We start from the raw sequence: 14,497 nt of genomic DNA, 5'->3' as shown, positions 1-14,497 counted from the left end.
TACCATACAGAGAAAGCCTGAGAATAAAGTCAAATGGAGGAAAGGATAGGAAGTGCTAAATGAGAGCTAGAGTTCCAACAATCCTGTTAAAACCCCAATATCCAGCCTAGCCTGAGGTCAGCACCACCATAAGACCTCCCAGTTTAGAGAGTCAAATGGTCTTCCTCTTCTTTCTCTCTTTTTTAAAAAATATATTTTTATTAATTTCAGAGAGGAAGGGAGAGGGTGAGAGAGATAGAAACATCAATGATGAGAACCACTGATCGGCTGCCTCCTGCACGCCCCATACTGGGGATCGAGCCTGCAACCTGGGCATGTGCCCTGACCAGGAATCAAACCGAGATCTCCTGGTTCATAGGTCGGCACTCAACCACTGAGCCCTGCCAGCTGAGCCTCTTCTTTCTCTTTAAGCCAGTTTGAGCTATATTTTTTGTATCTTGTAGCCCAAAAGGGTCCCAAATAATATAACAAGTATAAATACAGACAGCTTTTAGAATCTAGTGTCCTTAGAGTGAAAGAACAGGAAGTGAAGGGGAATCTGCCTTTTCATCCACCAATGATAATCAGAAACCGTCAGGTAATCAGCCTAAAAGTTACTATGGGATCTTGGTCTGAGATGCACAGAAGATTCCATAGAAAGATATTAGGACTAGAAAATAACAAGTGCTCTGGAGACCAAAACTGCTTTGGACTTTGGAGGATACTGAATAACATTTCATTCAATGTTATTCTATATAATAAAAGGCTAATATGCAAATCGACCAAATGGCGGAACGACAAGGGGAGCACTGCTCAGCCAGAAGCTGGGGTTCACAGCTGGCGAGCGCAGCAGTGGTGGCCGGAGTCTCTCCCACCTCTGTGGCAGTCGGACATCTCCCGAGGGTGCCTGGACTGCGAGACGGTGCCGGCTGGGCTGAGGGACCCTCCCCACCACCCCTGAGTGCATGAATTTCATGCACCGGGCCTCTAGTTTTGTGATAATGTTGATGACATGCCATAGGATCTTAACTCTTGTTTATATCAATTAGCCCATGGTAAAACTGGTTTCATTATATGTCGTTTTGCTTAAAGTTGCAGAACCTATCAACAACATTAGCCCTAGCTGGTTTGGCTCAGTGGGTAGAGTGTTGGCCTGGGGACTGAAGGGTCCCAGGTTTGATTCCAGTCAAGGACACATGCCCAGGTTGTGAGCTTGATCTCCAGTAGGGGGCTTGCAGGAGGCAGCCTATCAATGGTTCTCTCTCATCATTGATGTTTCTGTCTCTCTCTCCCTCTCTGAAATCAATAAAAATACGTATTAAAAAAACAACAACCAACATTAAGTGATGACTTACTATATTTTCTAGCATCTATCCCAAATTAAACTCTTTTCATTCAAGCCCAGTGTATCACAGCATTTAGAAAATGCCTACTCCTGCACATGAAGAATGATACTTTCACTTATATGTGTGTGCACCCCAGCAAGTGTAGTTTTCATTTCCTCTTCCTGCTGGCCTAAGAGAGAAAGTTCATGCTCTTTCTTACTTGAGAGAAGATGCTTAATTCAGGGACAGACAACACTCTGATTACTTACCCTTGCTTTCAAAACACACTTCGAACATGTCATAATCTTCAGTGGTAAAGGCAAATTTCCCCTTGGTTGCATCTTCCTTGGAGTACAGAATATGGCCAGCAGAATCTGTGATCTAAAATAAAAAAGTAAGTAAGAGCAGGCAGCAAATAACACTCAGGAAGAAAACGGATAGAAACTGGAGAAAAAGAAAGAAACACTGTCTATAAAAGACATTTATCATAATGATGACCATGTTCCAACCATTCCCAAAGACAGGAATAGGATTAGAGGATGAAGCCCAAATACAGCAAATTTCATTCATTCAAGCAGCCTATCCACACTGTAAGTTATTATCTGTTGCCACTTTAGAATGACAGTTGAGATATAAATTGGGTTTAGTAGCAAAGGTTCACTTTATAGAATGTAGAACAGTATTTCCCAGAAAGGGATATGTCACAAAAATTGAAGTGGACGATTACCAAAAGAATATACTACAAAAGGGATAAAGATACATAAGAACACATCTCTTCTGTAAAATAATTCTTGATAGGGTTGAGGTGGGGGTGGAGAGTGGAATGGGATATCTGATATAAGGAGAGAAGGAAAAGGCGGCATACACAGAAAAGAAAATCTGGTAGCTGGATTCCTCCAAATGTCATGTTAATTTGTCAGTTGCTACCTGGGATGGGAAAGAAGCCCAGGGATAAACAAGAAGTTCTCCTAAAGAAGGCATCCTTGGCTTCCACAAATGGTAATGCCTTTCTTATAGGTTGTTAGCTTTAGGTCTCCAAACTTAAACTGCTCCAATCCTCGAGAATGGCCTGTAAAGAAGGGAATTACATGGTGACATGACAGTTTGGGTCTCAGGCTTCTTTTCCAGAGCACATGGCTGTCTCAGCAGAAGGCAATTTCATTATCTAAGGCAGAAACTACTTGCAATGTGAAACACAAAAGTAGTGGCTTCATTATATTAAACTGGATGTTCTAATGCTGTTTTTAAAACAAGATTCATTTGTAGGTAAGGTTTTAAATTTAAAAACTGAGTAGCACACATATAAAGCACTTCACTAGTTATTTCTGAGTAGTGAGTTTTCTTTATACTTTTAGTTTTCTACAAAGGCACATATCACTTATGTTCAGAAACAGTTATTTCGTTTTTTGGGGAAAAACATAATAACTAAAGAATAGTTATCACAGATAGACAAATTTTAAATGATGGGTTAATTGAAAAGGTTTTATGACATCTTCTAAATTCCCTAAAAATAACAGTAGTAATAGTAATCAAGTATCTTCTGCCATGAATGATGCTGATCATTCATGACTGTCAAGCATTTAAGATGCCTCAATCTGCATTGGTCATTGGGGATACAAGGATGTGTAAGATAGTTCCTATCTAAATGAGAAGAGGAATAAGAAAGGAGACCACTACATCGTGAAAAGTGCATTACTAGAGGTATGCACAGGTGCCCTGGGATTATGGAGGGTCAGGGAGTGCATCATGAAAGAGATGACACATGAGCTGAGTCTTCAAGGATGAGTTGCAATCTAGGGAAGAATTGGGGTAAAGGCATTCAGGGTACAAGAAACAGCAAATATGAATGCCTGGGGCCCAGGAAAAAACAAAACAAAACAAACATGGTATCATCATAATACTAATAGCTGGTATTTATAGAGCACTTACTAAGTGTCAAGTACTATGCCAGGTGCTTTATATGCATTTTAATTTAATCTTTACTATAACTCTATAGGTAAGAACTATTATTTCCCCCATATTCCACAGGAGGAAAGTGAGGCTCAGAAAGATTAAGTGGCTGGAGAGGTACTGACACGATCATGTAGTACTGCAACAACATGCTAAGGAGTTCAAACTTCACTTAGTACAAAGTGGAAAGGCAATGAAGAATTTGAAACAAGAGAGTGCTGTGATTCAATTTGCAATTCAGAAAAGATGAATCAGATATTACTAGGAAGACAGACTCAAGAGGAACAATACTAAAGATAAGAAGATGGGTTAGGACACTATCCTGGTACTCCAGATTAAAAATGATGAGGGCTGGCCAGGCTGGTGTAGCTCAGTGGTTGAGCGTCGACCTATGAACCAGGAGGTCACGGTTCAATTCCTGGTCAGGCCATATGCCCGGGTTGCAGGCTCAAACCCCAGTGTGGGACATGCAGATTCTCTCTCATCATTGATATTTTATCTCTCTCCCCCTCTCCCTTCCTCTCTGAAATCAATAAAAATATTAAAAATAAAATAAAATAAAAACTATTAGGGCGGCTTTGAATATAGAGAAAAGGTGGCAGATTTGAGGGATTTTAAGGAGGGAGGGACCACAGGATAAGACCAAAAAATAAATGCCCTGAAGGATCAAGTGAGCAACATAACAGAGTCTAATGGACCAGTATAAGTCCATAGGGTGTGGTTGACCATGTGGAAAACTGGATGGGTTTGTCTTAAGGAAGAAAACAGTGACAGCCATGACATGCCAGGTTTTCAAATCATCCAATTTTCCAAAAGAAGTTATGGACATTTTAACTTTTATTTGAAATCTAATTTTTAAATCCTCACAACCAATCCCAACATTTGAAAAACTATCTCAAGGCCAAACAAAAGATGTCTATAGAACCAAGTTCTTCTGAGCTACCAATTTCTGATCTTTGCATAGGACAGGAAGAAAACTGACTAAAATTACATAAAAGAACTGGGGGACAACACTAAGGTCTCAGCTGAGATCATGGACCATAGATTTCTAGCAGCCAGGATGCAGGAGCAGAGAAAAGTATTAAGTGATTTAGGTTTGGGGTTCTGCAATTGAATGGTTTGGAAGGCTAAGGGGATTAAGGAATTATGCTATAAACTTTTTTTTTTTTTTTTTTTTTTATTTTTTTTTTATTTTTTATTTTTTTAAATTTCTTTATTGATTAAGGTGTCACATATTTGTCCTCATCCCCCCATTCCCATCCCACCCCTCTCCCCACTCATGCCCCAATCCCCTGTTGAACTTAACCGTTGGATAGGCTTATATGCATGCATACAGGTCCTTTGGTTGAACTCTCCCCCTCCCCCCACCCTCCCCCTACCCTCCCCTATCCTCCCTCTGAGGCCCGATAGTCCGATCGATGCCTCCTTGCTTCTGGTTCTGTTCTTGTTCCTCAGTCTATGTTGTTCATCATTTCCCCTAGATGAGCGAGATCATATGTCACTAGATATATACTAATAAGAACTGAATGTGAGACGAGCAATAATAGTTATGCTGACAGGCAAATGAATCAATCTGTAGCGAGCTTCCCCCTGGACCAACAGTTCTTTTGAGACCCAATTTCAATGTCCAGTAGTTCCTTATGTGTACATGTCAGCACTGACCCCTCAGCTCTGGATGGTGGACAAATGGTGGTAATGGAGGTCCGACTCCCTCTGGTTTGGTCTCGGCCGAACCCAGGGGCACGGCGTCACCCAGACTAAGGGGCACGTGGCCTCACCCCTACCCAAGGGGCGCGTGGTCTCACCCGGGCCTGGGACCCAGCCTCACCCGGATGGATCCAGGGGCGCACAGCCTCACCCGGACCCAGGATCTGGCTTCACCCGTACCCAGGGACGCTTGGCCTCTCCCAGACCCAGGGGCACGTGGCCTCACCCGGGCCTAGGTGCACGCGGCCTCATCCGGATCCAGGGACACATGGTCGCACCCGGACCCAGGGACGCTTGGCCTCTCCCAGACCCAGGGCCACTTGGGCTCACCCGGGCCTAGGTGTATGAGGCCTCACCCGGATCCAGGGACACATGGTTTCACCCGGACCCAGGGACGCTTGGCCTCTCCCAGACCCAGGGCCACTTGGGCTCACCCGGGTCTAGGTGCACGCGGCCTCACCCGGATCCAGGGACACATGGTCTCACCCAGATCCAGGGACGCTTGGCCTCTCCCAGACCCAGGGCCACTTGGGCTCACCCGGGCCTAGGTGCACGAGGCCTCATCCGGCTCCAGGGACACATGGTCGCACCCGGACCCAGGGACGCTTGGCCTCTCCCAGACCCAGGGCCACTTGGGCTCACCCGGGCCTAGGTGCACGCAGCCTCACCCGGATCCAGGGACACATGGTCTCACCCGGACCCAGGGATGCTTGGCCTCTCCCAGACCCAGGGCCACTTGGGCTCACCCGGGCCTAGGTGCACGAGGCCTCACCCGGATCCAGGGACACATGGTCGCACCCGGACTCAGGGACGCTTGGCCTCTCCCAGACCCAGGGCCACTTGGGCTCACCCGGGCCTAGGTGCACAAGGCCTCACCCGGATCCTGGGACACATGGTCTCACCCGGACCCAGGGACGCTTGGCCTCTCCCAGACCCAGGGCCACTTGGGCTCACCCGGGCCTAGGTGCACGAGGCCTCACCCGGATCCAGGGACACATGGTCTCACCCGGATCCAGGGACGCTTGGCCTCTCCCAGACCCAGGGCCACTTGGGCTCACCCGGGCCTAGGTGCACGAGGCCTCATCCGGCTCCAGGGACACATGGTTGCACCCGGACCCAGGGACGCTTGGCCTCTCCCAGACCCAGGGCCACTTGGGCTCACCCGGGTCTAGGTGCACGCGGCCTCACCCGGATCCAGGGACACATGGTCTCACCCGGACCCAGGGACGCTTGGCCTCTCAGACCCCGGGGCACGTGACCTCACCCATGCCTAGGTGCACGAGGTCTCACCCGGATCCAGGGACACACGGTCTCACCCGGACCCAGGGACGCCTGGCCTCCCCCAGACCCAGGGGCACGTGGCCTCACCCGGGCCTAGGCGCACGAGGCCTCACCCGGATCCAGGGACACATGGTCTCACCCGGACCCAGGGACGCCTGGCCTCCCCCAGACCCAGGGGCACGCGGCCCCACCCGGGCCTAGGTGCACGAGGCCCCACCCGGATCCAGGGGCACATGGTCGCGCCCGGACCTAGGGGTGCGTGGCCTCTCTCAGACCCAGGGGCACGTGGCCTCACTTGGACCTAGGTGCACGAAGCCACCCGGACCCAGGGGCGCGTTACCTCTCTCAGACCCCTGGTCGCGTGGTCTCACCCGGATCCAGGGGCTCACGGCCTCACCCGTACTCGGGACCCAGCCTTACCCGGATCCAGGGGCCCACGGCCTCACCCGGACCCAGGGTTCAGATTCGCCCGGACCCAGGGGCACATGGCCTCACCCGAACCCGGAATCCAGCTTCACCTGGACCCAGGGGCGCGTGGCCTCACCCAAACCCAGGGGCGTGAGGCCTCACCTAGACCCAGAGGCGTGTGACCACATCTGAGCCCAGAGGCTCGCAGGCTCGCCTGGACTCGGGTCTCAGCGGGGTTTCGTCTTCTTGATCCCAATTCCTGTTGGTCAATTCCCTCTCAGCAATTCCTTCGGTCATTTTCTCAGAGCTCCAGGGCGGCTGCCGCAGAACTCGTTGGGCGGCGGGCTCGGCAAGGCTCTGGTGTGCCCGGTGCCCGGCGGTGGGCTGGTCCGGTGTCGCTGCGTCGGCCCTTGGGTCTGCAACGGTGGCCAGTCGCTGAGCGTGCGCACCTGGCCACTTCGGGGCATTGAGATTCTTGAAGGACTCGGAGGTCAGCAAGCACGGAGTCTCCCACCCCATGTCTCCCAGGGGCTCGTCTGTCCGTGCTCGGCAGCGAGTGGAGCCGTCCCCTCAGCCGGAGACCGCCGGGGGAACTGCACCGAGCACGTTCCTGGCCACCATTGTGTCGCCTGAGCCATAGTTCTTAAAGTGTGGACTTTGGGTCACCGGCATCAGCATCATCCTGCGTACCCCTCTCTTTTATTCTAGTTGTAGAGCATCTGCTCAGCCAGCCCCCCGGTCTTTCTGGCTGGTGTCTGCTCTGCTCTCCCGTCGTAGTCTCAATATTGTTGTGGTAGGCAACGATCAGGCTGCCGCCCTATGTCTCCATCTTGGTCCTCCTTTGTACAGTTAAGTCTTGATTGTTGTTGGTGTCACTGGGAGGAATTGTCCTCCAGGCCAATTGGCCGTGAGGACCCTCTTTGTCCATATAGGAAGAGTTGCTGTGCAGGAGACATGTTTGTGGGCCGGGTCTTGATGCAGCAATGCCTTGGCGCTCACTGAGTCTGCCTCTAGAATGCCTCCCTTATGCAAGTGATTGAAATCTGGTGTCATCTCCCACCAACCACTAGATGCCCTCGTTTCTGGGTCTCCAATGCAGTGTGGGTCAGCCACTACCTGAGGCACTCAGCAGGAAAAAGCTTCTGCTCAGCTTGGCTGGGGCGGAGCTACAGGGTGGAGCCTACAACCTTGGCTTCCTGTCAGCCCCGCCCTATGAGGCTCCTGTGTCTGTGTCCCTCTGTATTCCTTGCAAACACCTCTGAGAGAAACGCGCCCTGGAGTTTCGCCCACTGCCAAACAGTCCAGTCCCTCCCCTAATGAATCTGGACTCCCAGATTCTCGCCTGGAACTGGGTTTCAGTGCAGTTGGAACTGGGTCTCAGCGCAGTCTGGCGTCCCTGTCTCCTTCCCAGCAGGGCCACCCAGTGGCGCAGGCAAAAGTCCGTCCTCTGCGCACCTTCCAGTGCGCGCGTCTGGAGCCGCCGCTTCTCTGTGCCTCCGCCACCACAGCCCAAATTCATTCCCCCAGCGTGCGCCTGGCTTCCCAGGGTTTCGCCCGGAACTGGGGTTCAGTGCAGTCGGAACTGGGGTTCAGCACGGTCCTGAGCTTATGTCTCCTTCCCGCTAGGGCAGTTCAGTGGCGCAGGCAACAGTCCGTCCTTTGCGCCCCTTCCCGTGCGCGCCTCTGGAGCTCTGCCTTCCCCCGCTCCTCTGTGCCTGCGCCCCACAGCCCAGATTCATTCCCCCAGCCTGCGCCTGGCTTCCCAGGGTTTCGCCCGGAACTGGCGCTCAGTGCAGTCGGAGCCGGCGCTTAGCGCACTCCGGAGCCTTTATCTCCTTCCTGCCAGTGAACGCCGGCCAGGCCGTCAGCCGCCCCTTCCTCTCCGGCTCCATCCTCCCCGCAGGCGCGTGTGCTCGTGTCTCCGCCAGTTTCTCCATACCTCAGGCTTTTACGGCTCCCCCGATTGTCCCCGTGGCCTTCTCCTTCCCCCCAGCTGTGGGCATTTCAGTCCGCCAGCTCTCCTGTGGTTCTGGACGATGTTCGTTCTGACCTCTAGTTGTGCCTTTGAAATTGTTGTGCCCGGCTGCAGGTTAGGTGTTTCACCTATGCCGCCATCTTGGTTTCTCCTATAAACTTTTTATACATATTCTTCAATCCTCACAACAACCCCATAAAAGCCAGTCTTATTATCCTCATTTTACTGACGAGGAAATTTAGTAACTTGTCCATTATCACAGAGTTAATAAATTGTGTATGTGCATTTGAAGCAGTCTAAAACTCATGTTCTTTTCACATTCCATGTTGCATCCCCACAAAAGGAATGTCTGAAAGAAGTGGTATGCAAAGTTGCTAAGAAAGACTAACAGAATCTGATGAATTATTTGGGTCAGTGCATGTCAGAGAACCTGAGAGTGCTCTTGAGTGGGACACGGCACTTTTCAGTTTGCATTCTCCTCCTTAGAGATTAGCAGGCAGCCACAAGGTAGAGTCCTTGATGTCAGCAATAACTAATAGATAATCTGCAAGCGAATACATAGCCCTAAAGATTCCAAAAGACCTCAACTAAAAGAAGAATACTAATAAAGAACTACTTTAGAACCTGGGAAACATATTATAGGGCAAACAGGTCTGGGAATGAATAAAATCCCAGTGATGTGTAGTCACCAGTATGGTGCCACTCTTCCTTTCCTCAGAATCTATTCACCCATCAGATATTCACACTTCCCCACTTTCCAGCCCCCAAAAGCACAATGACAATTCCTAAGAGTAAAGAGCAATCTCAAAAAGACAGACTCTAGGAATAACAGATTTTCACATTCTAAGCTGATCTAAAAACTCTTAATTTGGATCTGGCTTCTATGAATAAAGTTACAGAAAATGTAGAACTTCTCCAAGGCACACCTGGATAAAAATAAGTTTCCAGATTTGCTCAGTGTACTAGCTTAATTCTTAAGGGAAAAAGGAAAGGATTACAGGTTGCTAGAAATGTTTAAATGTAAATGAAACCAGTAGAGGACAGCAGGAAATAAACATCAAGGGTATAAGTACTGAAGAGTCATCACAGAAGTCATCATCTTCAGTCAAGGAAAGAGGCTCGGTCACTGGCCTACAACAAACAGCCCAACTTAATCGGGCTTACAAGATTTGGCACACATTTTTGCCATCTTATGTCCTAGAGCAGTGGTTCTCAACCTTTCTAATGCCGTGACCCTTTAATACAGTTCCTCATGTTGTTGTGACCCCCAACCATAAAATTATTTTCCTTGCTACTTCATAACTGTAATTTTGCTACTGTTATGAATCGTAATGTAAATATCTGTGTTTTCCGATGGTCTTAGCGACCCTGCTAGCGGTTCTCAACCTGTGGGTAGAGACAGTGGTTGAGAACCACTGTCCTAGAGTAATAGCTTATGATCTCTTTGTATTCTCCTAAGATATTAAATGGGTTCTTAAGGTATTGGCAAAAATCCTTTATCAAGTAACTTGCAAAATGAATCAAGAAGTCTGTCATGTTTTCCTGAAAGGCTCTGATACAATCCACTCCTCTAACTGGTACTCGAAGGGATAAAAACTGTTTAAATTTTCCTCTACTTTGTACTGAGGAACTATAATCATGGTAGAACCTCTTGCTTTGTTGTTTCTTTCTATAATATCTGAAAATGTATTAAAAGTTCATTATAGGGCAAAAACTCAAATGCTTTACAAGAGGCTGAAGATAAAGGGCCCATCACTGCATGTACCTTCTTCAACATGAAATTTACCTCCCAGAATAGTGCGTGATAATGATCACAATTCCCTTGGGGCCTCCACATTTCTATATCCCTTATGATATTGAGTTGACAGAACTATATATAAGGGTATTTGTCTAGAAATTTGGAAATCCATGCAGACAACTTGACAACTTAACCTTCAGGTCAGGCTCTAACAGATCCTAGAATTTTTCTGAAATCAGTCGATTTTCCATGTAGTTCATAACTGTGCAGCTATTTTAGGAGCCAAGTCACTGATCTTAAGGATAAAAAAAAAAAAATCACATGACCCCAACATAATTACATAAATCAGCAGGTAGCTAAAATTAGGGTATAGAAAACTGGGCCAACCTAAGTGACTAGCTAGAACTGGCAAACTCTATTAGGCCAAAATGATGGTTTCAAATTTCTTTTAATTAAGATGTTCTAATTATAGATCACCTTAAAAGATCACCTGGTTTCTCAAGAATTGAGACTTTATTTTTTTCTTCTTAAATTTTACTGGAGAACCATCTAGGTAGTGTTAAATAACTGCCACTTTCACCTACTGGAACAGCAAGCCCTTGAAGGATTCCTTTCTTCACTTTTAACAATAAAAACATGTGTAATACACATCATAAAGTTCTTAATTAAATAAGGGTAATATCAAGCTATAAAATTTGCCCATATAACATCAAAGGATAGGAAGTAATAAAGATTTGTTTCCAGATAACACCTTCTGAAGAAAAGCAAACCAAAGGTCACAACTTAAAAAGTACTGGAAAAGCTGTTAATTGTATGTGCAGAGTAGCTGATGTCAAGAATATGTGAATATTCTCACACTGAAACGGTCAAATATGTGAGAATACAGGCCACTGGGAATATAAACTCATTTAGAACTAAATTTTCTTGGACCATTCCAGGCAGTGGCTGGAAAAGGGGTTCTTGAGCAGGTCCAGCTTCTGAAGCCTGCTCCTATTCCTTTACCAAACAGTCAAGATAATAAATACCTGCTTACTTCAAAAGGATTTTAAAGTAGCTTGGCCCAAACACTAGGCAAATAAAGCAATTAGGAATAAAAAAGAATAGAGTTCTCCTGGAAGAAGAAAACAAATAGGCGCCATTAAGAACCTGAACTGAGCAAATGAAATCTGCACTATAAATTTGACTCAAGTTTTCTGGAAGCCAAGATTAAAAGATTAAGAGAAACACAAGTTGGGTTACATATAATTTATTTTCTGATGAAATCTCACAAATTTATCTTCAGAGATAATTTTCCTGGAAATAAACAGCAAGAACAACTTATCAGGAAGGTCCTTGCAAAAGGACTGTGACCAATAGACTCTCCATTTTCAACCATGGCCTTCCTACAGTTCAAATGGGTGCGTTTAGTAACCTTTCACATGATCTGCCTGACCTAATGTAGAGGAGGGACCTGAAGGAACTAGATGAATGCTCCTGTGCTCTAGTTCTCTGTCCTTCAGCAATTCTCTCCCTATTCTAGCTCCTCTTGCAGCTCATAGAATTCCCAGCCTTACTCTAAAGTTGCAAGAAAGCTGAGACTACTTTTGGCCACTCGCCGTTACCAGTCTGTTTAAAAAAAAAAAACACAAACAAAAAACAGGTGCCAGGAAAAGATGTCTTAAAAATAACACTATCCACCTAGATCTCATGTCTTTTTTAAAAAAATATATTTTATTGATTTTTTACAGAGAGGGTTAGAGAGTTAGAAACATCGATGAGAGAGAAACATCCATCAGCTGCCTCTTGCACACCCCCTACTGGGGATGTGCCCACAACCGAGGTACGTGCCCTTGAACGGAATCGAACCTGGGACCCTTCATCCACTGAGCCAAACCGGCTTCGGCTAGATCTCATGTCTTAATGCCATTCTTCAATAAAAAGAACCAGGTCTCCTTGGAGAAATGGCTGATCCTGAGATTGAGGCAGGAAATATACAACATGAGCCTGGAGCTTGTAGTGCCAAAAAGTAAGGAAGTGCTCAAAAACAAAACAAAACAGAAAAACAAGAATGGAGATATGTCAAAGGGATACAGGAGCCACATGAAAGTACTCCCTATAGTCAAAGCTGAAATAATTTGAGTGTCCAGCCAGCATGGCTCAGTGGTTGAACACTGACCTATGAACCAGATCACCTTTTGATTCCAGGTCAGGACACAAGCCCAGGTTGCAAGCTCGATCCCTACTGTGGGGCGTGCAGGAGGCAGCCAATCACTGATTCCCTCTCATCACTGATTTTTGTCTCTCTCTCTCCCTCTCTGAAATCAATAAAAATATATTTTCTTTAAAATGAAATAATTTGAGCAACAAAAAAAGTAGCATTTGGATTATAATCCAAAGTATAAAATAAATATCCATGAATCCATACTATTATAAATTAAACAAACAAACAAGGGAAAAGAGTCAGATCTCCTGTGCAGGAGACTCTCAAATAATTTATATAGAAACAGCATCCTCAGGGAAGTTAAGAATAACTACCCACTGCCCATAGTGACTTCCCTGCAAAGAGCACAGTATGGAAAGGGGAAAGGAGTGATCTGACAATGGAGAAACCTGACAAACACAACCTCAGCCAGGTAATCACGGTCAATATCAACAGTGATTAATAATGTTGACGGCAAGCTCCCTTGATGTGTGATGTGATGAAAATGACATTTTACCTCTGCAATCTTCCTCCCCCAGATCCATAATCCCAACAGAGGGGCATCCTATAAAATACTTGACTAATACACCTCAAAACTCACAAGGTAGTCACAAACAAGAAAATTCTGAGAAACTGTCATAATCTAGAGGAGCCCAAAGAGATATGACTAAATGTAATAAATATATTCAGGATAGGATCTTGGAACAGAAAAAAATGACATTAGGCACAAACTAAGGAAATAGGAATAAAGTATGGACTTTAGATAATAATAATGTGTCAATACTGGTTCACTCGGTGTGACTAATGTACATACCAATGTAAGATGTTAACAATAGGGGAAACTGAATGTGGGGTATATGGGAACTGTACTATCTGCACTGTTTTTCTGTAAATCTAAAACTGTCCTAAAATAAAAAGTTTATTAAAAAAATAGTGTAGCCGAAACCGGTTTGGCTCAGTGGATAGAGCGTCGGCCTGTGGACTCAGGGGTCCTGGGTTCGATTCCAGTCAAGGGCATGTACCTTGGTTGCGGGCACATCCCTGGTAGGGGTTGTGTGGGAGGCAGCTGATCGATGTTTCTAACTCTCTATCCCTCTCTCCCTCTCTGTAAAAAATCAATAAAATATATATATAAAAAAATAGTGTAATATCCAAAAGAATAAAGGCAAGAACACACTATACACACACACATATCTCCAGATTCTCAAGAAATTCTTAGTCTACTCAGAGCCAAGCAAGCAAACATTTTCACATATTTTTTATGAGGTATATTACAAATAGTTAATTTGAACAAGTCTAAACCTACTCCTGGAAAAATGACATATGATCCATGGAGGAGGTGGTAAGTATGTGTCTTCCTACTGGTATAGGTCACACAGTATTTTCATTTGTTGAATCAGCTTCATATCCTACCAGTCCAAGAATATGGTAGAGTGTGTGTGTGTGTGTGTGTGTGTGTGTGTGTGTGTGTGTGTGTTTTAAAAAAAACCTTTTCCTGGAGTGCTACCATCGCAGCAGAGGTCAATCAGCTTGTGGCTTTGCTGTAGTTGGTGAAAATCTGATGGTATAATCTCCTTCAAATAGGTTCCTACCTGTACTCCATCAGGTTTATGATCAGTCTGTAGTTTAATACTGAATATACAATGTGTACATATATTTTAAGGAAAACCATCAACTTTGTAGCTCCTTAATGACAAACTCGGGAATTTAGAAACAGCAAGTCCCTTGTAGAGCTCTATACATTGAATAAAAATGAACTGAAACAGAGATACCTACCCTTTTCTCCCTTTGAGACAGTAACGCATAGCAGTTAGAGTAAAGGTTCTAGAGTCCGACCTCAGGTCTGTGTTCAAATAAGAATTGTGCCACTTACTAGCTTTAAGGCCTTGGGTATGTTCCTTAACCTCTCTGTGCCTCATATGTAAAATAAGGACAACGGTATGAACTTTATGAGG

The 14,497-nt window shown here is 46.0% G+C and overlaps 1 protein-coding gene across 1 annotated transcript in view; it reads right to left on the bottom strand.

Moving 5' to 3' along the window:
- Positions 1-14,497, bottom strand: part of TMED10 (transmembrane p24 trafficking protein 10) — a 40,458-nt gene that overhangs the window by 18,110 nt on the left and 7,851 nt on the right. The window contains exon 2 of the mRNA XM_008138818.3: positions 1,574-1,685. Within this exon, the coding sequence (XP_008137040.1) occupies positions 1,574-1,685 (112 nt within the window). The remainder of the gene's footprint in view (positions 1-1,573; positions 1,686-14,497) is intronic.

The sequence above is a fragment of the Eptesicus fuscus genome, chromosome 5 (assembly GCF_027574615.1).
Source record: "Eptesicus fuscus isolate TK198812 chromosome 5, DD_ASM_mEF_20220401, whole genome shotgun sequence".
NCBI lineage: Eukaryota > Metazoa > Chordata > Mammalia > Chiroptera > Vespertilionidae > Eptesicus > Eptesicus fuscus.
The sequence above is the reverse complement of the archived record's forward strand: the minus strand, read 5'-3'. Positions and strand labels throughout refer to the sequence as shown.